Raw genomic sequence first — 10630 nt, forward strand, 5'->3', positions numbered from 1 at the left:
TGAATAATTTAATTTTTCTCAATCTGAATAATTTAACTTCACTTCTTGGAAAAATCACAGCCCTAAATCAGAAACGTTCATGGTTTTATCACTGGAGTTTACTTATACAAATGTCACAGGTTTGACACAACGCTGTTGCGTTTTAATTAAATCAGTGTCATGAGTTTTTTCAGGAACAAGCTGAAATCAGCCCAAAGACTAAGGTAGTAACTGTCCATATTAAAGTAAAGTAAATCTAAATGAATATAATCAAACTGATAGCTGGTGAAAAGCTGTATCAACTGAGCTGAGGTAAAAATAGCCATTGAATTGAAATTATGTATATAGTCTAAAAGACAGTAGAAAACTGGGTCAGATATTTGGCTGCTTTAGTCCATATGAAACATCTGTGATCCCTTCCAAAAGGCATTTTTCCTGCTGAAAAGCTACAGTAATGTAAGAAGACATTAAGATTGCTGTAGTACTGGTGTTTATAAAGACAGATAATAGTGACTTGAACACTGTAGCACTTTTCCTTTGTGAACGTTCCAGTGCTCATAACAACACAACTGCCTTCTCACAAAATGGGTTGACAACGTGGAGCACTAAGAAAGGTTATAGGGGGCATTTTGGCACTGGTTTACTGAAGTGCAGACTGTAGTTTAAAGTGCTGGGGAAATGTCTATAGACAAAAGGAGTTATTGAAATTACACTTGAACTCATATGCCATAGTGCACATAGGAAAATATAGTGATTGTGTGAACCATTTTGCTTCTTAGGAAATCAGTGCTTGACTGTATTTCTCTCTAATCACTCTTGGGTCAGGATTAGCTGGGTTTTATTAATATGAAAACTCTTTAAATTTGTCCAGACACTATTGCTGCATTGCTCAGCAGTTGATACACCTCTTGCAAATGAAGATGCATGCATTTGCAAGATGATCCTGAGAAATACTTGATAGCTTGCATTAGATTAGAGAAGCATTACACAAACCAGCCTGATTCTAACGGGGAGCAGATAGAGATGTGGGGTGAAAGTAGTTTAAAAAAAACCCTTCCATCTCCCCTGGAATCTGATCTGCTCAACAACTTCTCAGCAATCTGCTATCCAGCTCTCAGCATTTCCTAGCACATAAGCTTTGTGGGGTGCAAAACCAGAAAGAACTTTACAAACTCTCTACATTAGAGAGACATGAACCTTTTGGAACAGGTCCAGAGGACGGCTACAAAACTGGTCAGAGGGATGGAGTACCTCTCCTATGAGGAAAGGCTGAGAGAGCTGGAGTTGTTCAGCCTGGAGGAGAGAAGGCTCTGGGGAGACCATTTAGCAGCCTTTCAGTAGGGGGCTTATAAGAAAAATGGGGACGGGCTTTTTAGTAGGGCCTGCTGTGATAGGACAAGGGGTAATGATTTTAAATTAAGAGAGGGTAGATTCAGACTAGATACAAGGAAGAAATTTTGTACCAGGAGGGTGGTGAGACACTGGAACAGGTTGCCCAGGGAGGTGGTGGATGCCCCATCCCTGGAAATATTTAAGGTCAGGTTGGATGGGGTTCTGAGCAACCTGAAGCAGTGGAAGATGTCCCCGCTCATTTCAGGAGGGTTGGACCAGATAACGTTTAAGGGTCCCTTCTAACACAAACTATTCCATGATTCCATGATTAGAAATCAAAAAGTGCAAGGGCAGGGAGTGTTGCATGTATGCCCCTACATGCTCTTGATGAGGGGCAAGGCTAGTCATGTTCTGGCTGTTTGAAAAGCAATTTGTTGATAACAAAAGCAATTACTATAGAGAAATTAATTTTTGGTGCAGCTAGTGGAGAAAGCCATGTAAGAGCCCAGGTGAGGACACGATCTATCTAACCTTAACTGATCCAGCACAGGTTTTAGCACCAGGGCCTCACAATTTCAAGGATGACTTAAAAGTTACTAAAAAAACTTCAGCAGTTGATGCTTGTTCATGGTTATCTTTACCTTAAGCTTCATTGGCTAATATAAGCATTTACCTGTCCACATGCAGACCCTAAATTTAGGAGTCTTAACCTCCAGCTGAATTCTATCCTGTGTCTCAGGAGCTGCCAAACAGGAGGTTGATAGCTCCTCCAGAGAAGGACAGCAGGCCTAATACATTGAGATTTGGCCTTCTATCTTTTTTCCTCAAGACAGATTTTTTTTCCTACCACGTAGTTATAGAACAGTTGTGGTGTAAGTACAACTCTGGTATCACTAACAGAGACAGACACTGAGCTAAACTTGATCCCACAACTGAGGCAACTGCACAATCGTCTTTATGACCTATTGGCACAATCCCGCTACATACCTGATTTAATATACATGAAACTGCACCCTCAGGCTCCATATTCCTTGGGGATATTGTCATACAATGTCTAGCACAACCAGGGTCACAGGTTGATTTTGGGAGGCTGAAATGATGCAAGACCCAATTAAATACTTCAGTAGTACCTCATACCAAAATGTGAGCTCCAAATCATGTAATTATTCTTCACCACCACTACGTTTAAGGGCACTCTAATTTAATTTGCATCATCCTATCTCCCAGGCTAACTTACTCCAAGAGAAACTTCCTTTCTAATGTATTTCTCACAAATTATTCATCCTTCCTTACACCAAGACACTGCACACCTTTTAGGACAGAAATTAGGACAAGGGGCACTAAGAATATCAAAAGATAGTATCTTTTGTTTTTAAGAGTCTGTAGACTCTTTTTCTTCCCATTGTGTTTTAGCTACTAAAAGTTGGCAGTTTAAGAAAAACAACTTTGGGAAAAATATTTTTAATCACAAAGTTTATTTACTTAGTAAAGTTATATTACAATATGTACAGTTTCTATTTACATACACACCTTTCTAAGAATGAAGCACCATATAATACAGTTAGTATTTTAGAGGAATTTACAGATATATTATTTTTGCATCCAAATAGTTATATCTACAGACACATATTAATTAGAATCAAATACTTATAAGACACTGACTTTAGTCGGTTTTGGATTAGAGTGCTAGTGAAGTTACCGAAGAGAAATTTAACTGCTCTCAGCTATCAATCTGCGCTTCAGGATAAGGGACCTTAGCTGTGTCATTTCAGAGGCTATGAGCAAACTTAATCCTCAGAGAAAGTCAGAGGTGTTGACAAGGTATTTTATAAGTCACAAGAATGCAACACTTTCATCAGTAAGATTTTTACTGTCATCAAAAAACAGAGTTTCATTAAAAAGGAAAAGAACATTGCTTAAGTTTATATGCATGATGCAGAATGAAACTGAGAATCTGGAAGCTTCTGTGATACATTGACTCTTAAATAAGAGCCCAGTCCTACAGCTACTGAAACTTGTGGCATGATCCCCTTAACCCAGGAGAAAGTCTAGCTGTCTGCTTTGTGACCTTTCTGTCACCATCAAGAAAAAAAGAAGGCTCTGTCCAGGGTATAAAATTTTCTTCAAGTGAATAAAAGACATTCAGAGGGGGGAAACGTAAAATGAGGTATTTAATAAACTACAGGAAAAAAAGAAAGCACCTAGTTTGAAAGACCGTTTTGAAAAAACATTTTAGCTATTTTATATACGCAATTGTTACCTTCACCTGATTGTGAGTCAAGTTTTGTATAAACTATTTATATCTTTTATGCTATCTAATTTGTGCTTTTCATATTTTTACTTCGCTAGATGACAGATCTGATGGTTGGAAGAAAACAATGTTACTCAAAGGACAGTTGTTATGACAGACGCAGGTGTTGATCAACATCATTGGCTTTTTTAGGACTTTGCCCTGAGGACAGTGGAACTCCACCTGAATGGTTTTGGTGTTGTGTGGGGTACAGCATCGCCCATCATTGCAGAGGCCACAGTAACGTGGTTTGTATGTCTGCACACTCGTGCAGTTGTTGTACTCAAAGCGAACAGCTTTCACAGACTTCTTTGTTCGGACACATTTCTTCCCTTTCTAAGAGAAATAAGAAGAGACATTAGATATATCACTGCATAAGACAGACAGCAATTAAAAATTGGCGTGCAAGGATGTAAGTCTACTCTGAAAACTTAAATTTATTGTCTTTATTCACTCAACAGCAAGAAGAGCCTGCAGCTGCTTCAGTAGTCACTTACAGGTAACGCCTGCAAGATCTGCCCTTTGACAACAATGGACCAGTAATGAATGACAAATAATTAAAGCCCAGGCTTGTCATCTGATACAAGCAAAGTCAACAGTCATTATGAAACTATACCAGAAAACTTCTCAAGATAGTGTAGTTCCATCAGAGAATCAGGAAGCCAAACAAGCAAGTTACAGGACTAGATTCAGGGGAAAAAAGAGGGGTAAAATGAGTTGCAAAAGTTGTAGTCCATTCCTGTGACCCAAGGCAGCTTTAATCATGTGTTTCTTAACAAATGTGATTGTCTAACTTGTCTTTGGAAGTCTTCAGTGACAGAGACTCTATATACCCCCAGACAACCCTAACAGTTCACTGTTCTTACTGTCTGGAAGGTTTTCACTTATGTCTTGATTTTCACGAAGTCTAAACTCTCTATTTATTTTTGTATCCCCCATGGGTTCAGAACAGGCTGCAACATCTGAACACAGTTACGAGAATGAATATCTCTTCTCTTGCATTCAGAGGAAGTTCAGTTCTATTAGTTTTTCCCTAGATGAATGTTTTCTAGACCTCTGATCATTCTTGTTAATGTCCCCAGCTCCTTGATCATGTTTCATATTCTTTTCAAAACACATTATTTAAAACTGCAGAGACTGTTCAGCAAAGGTCTTAGAAATGCTTTTCAACACTTTATATAAAGTAATGGTCCTCTTATATAACTACATGTTATTCTACCTGACAGGAATACTTGTAATAATATGCTGAAGGAGCAAAAAAGTCAGCTCCCTTAGATACACATTTTTTTTTGCATTGGAAATGTAAATGTTGGGTTCGCTTGCAAAAAAGCATCATAAGGATTAAAATAAGGTTTAATTTACCTAAGCAGACTTTGCAGGATCTCACACATTTCTCTGTAGTTCCAGATGCTCAATAGACTAGAAATCTGACATATCCATTCTGTATGACTGAAGCAACTCTGAAGTATACATACAGGTAGAACAATTGCATTTGTGGGAGAAGTTAGACTGTGTGAGCTGTCAAAATAATCTGCACATGCAATACATGTGATCTGAGACAGCTCAAATTATCATAGAATCGTAGAACAGTTTGCGTTGAAAAGGATGTTTAAAGATCATCTAGTCCAACCCCCCTGCAGTACGCTGGGACATCTTCCACTGGATCGTATTGTTCAGAGCCCTATCCAGCCTGACCTTGAATGTTTCTGGGAATGGCATCTACAGCCTCCCTGGGCAACCTGTTCCTGGTGTCTCACCACCCTCATTGTACAAAATTTCTTACATGTAGTCCTTTAATTTAGTCTGAATCTACACTCTTTTAGTTTAAAGCTGTTACCCCTTGTGATATCACAACAGGCCCTACTAAAAAGTCTCTATCTTTCTTGAGGGCCCCCTTTAAGTACTGGAAGGTGCTGTAGGGTCTCCCCAGAGCCTTCTCTCCTCTATGCTGAACAACCCCAACTCTTTCAGCCTTTCCTCATAGGAGAGGTGTTCCAGACCTCTCACCATCTTAGTGGCTCTCCTCCGGACTCCTTCCAATACGTCCACATCTTTCCTGTGCTGAGGGCCTCAGAACTGGATGCAGTACTCGAGGTAGGGTCTCACCAGAGTAGAGTAGAGGGGCAGAATCCCCTCCTTTAATCTCCTGGAGGTGCAGCACAAAGCTACTAAGCAAATATGGCGAGTCTAATGAGTTTAGTAAAAAAACTCCTTGCCTCTGAGCAGCCTACCTTATCAGATGACTCATCATTTTCACAAGGTCTTATCATGCAAAGCCGCATCTGCTTCACCATCTCACACCGTTGATTTCTGTTTGTAACACGAGTGGAAAAGCCCATTCCACAGCTTTTGGAGCAAGCACTCCATTCTGTTGTCTGCTCAATACAATTGGCACTTGAATCCGACACATCAATCCCAAGTGTGGCCTCTTGTCTGTAGGCTGGAAACAAAACCCCACAGAACTTTACTACAAGAAAAACTCCCATGAAAACCCAGCATCTAACTGAGCTCCACCATATCTGGAAAGCAACATGTCAGACAAAAACAGGTTGAAAACTCATGCTTTTGACAAGATTTAGGAATTTTAAAAGCTGCCTTTTTAGGAATCTTGGATGGCAACTTCCTGCATCTAAAAATAACAGAAAGGTGCATATCAGTGTAATCAGCAAAGCATTTAGATTCAGTTCACTCAAGAATTATTGCCAATTTTCAAAACAGTTTAGAACTCTACTTTAATAACTTTTCATTCCTCAGTCTTTCCAATGGACGTACATCACAAATCTGTTCTAAAACTAAGTCACAAAAATATTTATATTAGGTGTGATTTGAGAGAGGTTGAATGATTTATCTAAACTAATAAACAGCATGGAAATAAAGTCCTTTCCTCTGAGAATCATAAAGTCACCCCATCTTGTCAATTATTGACAGACTACAGTCAGGGTGATGGTGGAGAGGGAGGAGGTAAGCAATTTGCAGGAGCTACCATAGCTACTTAAAGCCATAGTCAACTCTGACCACTGTCCTGCCATATTAAGCTGTACTGTGCAAATATTGTTAACTGCATAGTTTGGCTCATTAATTAGCACAGGAGCAAACAGGAAGAGGCAACATAACTGAGCCATCAGTCACAGTTCTTGATGTTAAGTTCCTGTATAATGACCCTTCTGCCTTTTGCATGGCAAAGATCCAAAAAGGTGGCCTCCCAGGAGGGATGGTAATTGCTAAAAAGAATGCAGATAATTCATCTCTAGGAATTTTACAGATTAGCCTGTCACTATCAGACAAATCAAAGAAAAGGAAAGGTAGCGGAAAGGTAGCAGAAAGGTGTCAAACTTTTTGTTTATACCTTATGTGCCTTACTACTTACACTTCATAGCACATTGAAAACTTATTAGAATTTTTCTCTCTGGATCCTTCCTCACTTGTTTTTTAAATGAATTAGCCAAGTTTCAGCATAACTAACTGCTAAGATCACAAAGAGCAGTGACTGGAAGAGAATGCAGTGCCCTCTATTCTCAGTAAAAGTAGCTTATGAAAATTCATGTTGAACCAATAGTCTAATTTAAAGGGGATGGAGACATAATCCAGTAAGAAAACAGGGGGGAAATATTGTCTAGGGTTTTTCAATTACAAAAGCACTTTATGAGTTCTGCATTTTGGAATGGGTCGGGCTTTTTACAGACGCACTCACTGTGCTTATATCCACTGCTTCTCCAAGTACTCTGTAATGTTTTTAACGCCAGCAATAATGATGAGAGCTCTAGCACAGACAAGCAGGAATTTGTTGGTATTGTAGCAACCATGCTGATCACTTGTAAGAGCTGCAGAATTTAGGGGGAAAAAAGTCTCTTGTAGGCTAAGCCGTTTTAACAGTATTTATGATGTAACATATTCGTGCAGAGCAACTGGCAAGACAAGCTTTGGTTTTTGGGTTTTTTTATTTTTTTTTTTTTTTTTTAGTGTGGGAATGTTTGGAGGATTAGTAGCTTGCCCCTGTTTTATTCTGCTCACAGAACTACTGTGCACCAGATAAACAGAAATTTAAGAACTGGGAAGTAATTTAAGTTAGCTAACTTTTAAAACTGCTGTGCACATTCATCTTCTGAATCTCTTCTTTTACCTGTCGGGCTCTGCCTTTATTCATTACCACTTGTATACCTACTACTCACTTCAGATGAGAAAAAAAGATCAGAAAGAAATAGACCTTGCAAACCAAGGTGTCTTAGATTTGGCAACCCCATGGATATTTCCAGTATGATATCCCCTCCTCCTCCCAATGACTGTGATAGTTTTAATTTCCTCACCAGCCATAGCAAAACCTCCCAAAATCACTTCATCATCAGGGTCGCAGATCCACTTCTCACAGCACTCTCCAGGGACTTCGATTTTTCTGGGAAAGGGGCAGTCGGGGCCGGGGAGCAGCAGGTCCAGGTTGCAGCGGGGCAGGCAGCCGATCTGTCCGTCGCGGCAGGTGCACTGGTACTTGCAGCTGGGTTGGAACGTCTCCCCGTTGCGATAAATCATCCCGTCAAACACGCAGTTGTCTCCCTCCAGCACTAGTGGGAAAAGGGAAGGCATTTCGCTGATGCAGTGGGCATTCGGACGGCCCCCGACCCTCCCAGCCCCTCGGCGGCCGCACTGGCACCTCCCGCAGCACCAGGGAGAGCCCCGGCCCCCCGTGGTGCGGCCGCTTTGCCGGAGGGAAGGCGGGAGAGCGGCGCTACAGCGACACCCGCAGCGGACTCCGCGGCGGGCCCGGCCCCGGCCAGGGTCTGCCAGCCGCCCCCGAGGGACACCCCTCCCCGCCACCTACCCATGCAGATGCCGGCGGTGCCGCCGTCCTCGGGGCCGCGGTCGCAGTAGAGGCCACTGCTCTCGTCGCAGGGCAGCAGAGCGGAGCAGCGCTCGCCGCGCTGCCGGGCGCACACCAGGCAGCAGGAGCAGCCGTCCAGCACCACGGGCACGCCGGGGGCGCAGCGCGGCGGCTCGGCCGGGCAGTGCCCCCCGCACGGCCGGGGACACGCCGGCTCCCGCCCGCTCTCCTGCGGGGACGCGGCGGCCCCGGGGGCCGGGTCACGGGGCCGCACCGCCCGCCGGCTGCCTCCGGCCGCCGGCCGCACCGCACTTGCCTCGCACGGCCGGAGGACAAGGAGAAGGAGGAGCAGCAGCAGGGCGGGCAGGTCTTGCCCGCCGCCTGTCGCCATGGTCCCGCCCGCCGCGCAATCGGCTCTGGCGGCAGAGCCATTGCAGCCGCTTATATAGCGCCGATCGGGGACCCCCCTCCGCCGCCACCCCCGCACGGCGGGCAGAGGGCCGGAGGCGGGGAGCTGGAGCCAGGCCTGGCGCTCTGCTCCTCCCGCCACCTGCCCCGGCAGCACCGAGCCGCTGCCCCTGCCCTGCCCGGCGGGATCCCTCTGCCCGAGGGCGGTACATGGAGCGGGGACCAGCGCTCCGAGGGCAGAGCTGGTCACTGCCCGGCAGCAGTGCTTGAAGTCGAGGGGCTCCCCCGGACGGGGCTGGCGCCCTCAGCCCATCCCTATGGCCTGTTTCCTGCCCCGTCTCCTGCCTCTTCTGCTTGCAGGCATCAATCCATCCAGCCGTCCATCCATCCATCCCCACAAGAGCGGTGCTGCAGTCACACGCGGTGGGGCAGCACAGTGCTGTCCCGCAGCTGTGTGCGGCTACACCAAGGCCTCTGGCACTGCCGATGTGGCTGGGCAGTGCTTGGCGTTGGAGACCAGCCACCCAAAGCCAAACACCTTTAGGGCTGGTGGCTGGTTGTGACACTCTACTTCTGGCCCTGGAGTGAGGCGTTTTGGGCTTGGCGGGCATTACGGAGGCAGGAATGAAGCCCGTGAAGATCAGGGGTTGTGGGGGTGATGAGTGCTCCTCAATGAACTCTTCAGTTTCAAGTCATGGGCACTTTCATTACCAGAGGGGTGCAGGTGTGTCGGCTGATGGGAAACAGAAGTTGCGTAGGGAGCCCTCCCTGCTCTGTGCAACACGGTGTGTTGGAGCAGTGACAGACTCCTCAGTACTCACATGGTGTGTTCAGCCACAGAGGATGCAGAGTCGACGTGCCAGGCCTCAGGAATGCTTTGTAGAAGTAACTCCAGTGCTCTGTGCTGTGCAGTTAAGATTTAGGCCAAGCGTAAGGGAGTCTAAATCTGTTAACGGGTTTTACTTGTCAGGAATTGCTTTCTGCCCAAGCAGGCCTTCTTAGGTCTTGCTAGGATACAAATATTCTTTATCTTCGGTTGTCTGAGGCAGATAATATGCACTGGATTCTGTTATGGCTTGTTAAAGAGAAAATATTTGAAAAATAAACAAAACTTGTAAGCAGACTAGTGAAAACAAGATGCCTTTTGCATTTAAGACATGACACAAGTGGTACTCATGAATTTACAAGGCTGCTGCAACTCTGTGCCAAGGCAAAAGTCAGCACAAAAACAGAAATGGCAAGATACAAGTTTTGTTTTGGACAAAAATCACTGTTCCTTTCTTGATGCTGAGTGGCAGCCGCAGGGTTTCTGGAAAAGCCTGGCATTCTAGGGAAAGCAGACTTCACTGGTGCATGAATACATAATCTCTGGACATGCATTGGCCCTTCATTTTCTCACTCACATACAGCAGGACCAGCCAAGGGGAACATTGGTTGTTCAAACCTTATTAGCAGCTTGGGCATGGGTTTGAGGTTATTTCAGTCATCCACTGCCTGCCAGGTCATTTCGCCTCCCTTATCTCCTTTTTTTTTTCTTTTTTCTTTTTTCTTTTTTTTTTTAATCTTGATTCTTTTCCTCTTATCTCTGATTTAGGCAGCTCAGTGCAAAGCCACCACTTTTATAGTACCTTGCTTGTGAACAGAATAACCAGTGCTCTTGGCCAGGCATGAAGATTTGCTTAAAAGAAGCAAGGCTGTTCCTGTAGTTTTCCCAAAAGCAGGGCTGTCAGCCAGAGGGCACATACAAGACTTGTTTTTGCCCATCCCTCTGTATGTGAATCTGCTGAGGTTTTCAGTGGTGATAATCA

General features: G+C 44.3%; 1 protein-coding gene across 1 annotated transcript; it reads right to left on the minus strand.

The window, feature by feature from the left end:
* Positions 1-2769: 2769 nt before the first annotated feature.
* CCN3 (cellular communication network factor 3) lies at positions 2770-8849 on the minus strand. Its single transcript, XM_027645749.1, is given in 5 exon segments — positions 2770-3937; positions 5833-6041; positions 7906-8157; positions 8415-8828; positions 8831-8849. Coding segments are annotated over 5 exon segments (1188 nt in total). The 5' UTR covers positions 8847-8849; the 3' UTR covers positions 2770-3640.
* Between the last annotated feature and the right edge of the window lie 1781 nt (positions 8850-10630).

The sequence above is a fragment of the Corapipo altera genome, unplaced genomic scaffold, assembly GCF_003945725.1.
Source record: "Corapipo altera isolate COAL_440 unplaced genomic scaffold, ASM394572v1 51, whole genome shotgun sequence".
Lineage (NCBI taxonomy): Eukaryota > Metazoa > Chordata > Aves > Passeriformes > Pipridae > Corapipo > Corapipo altera.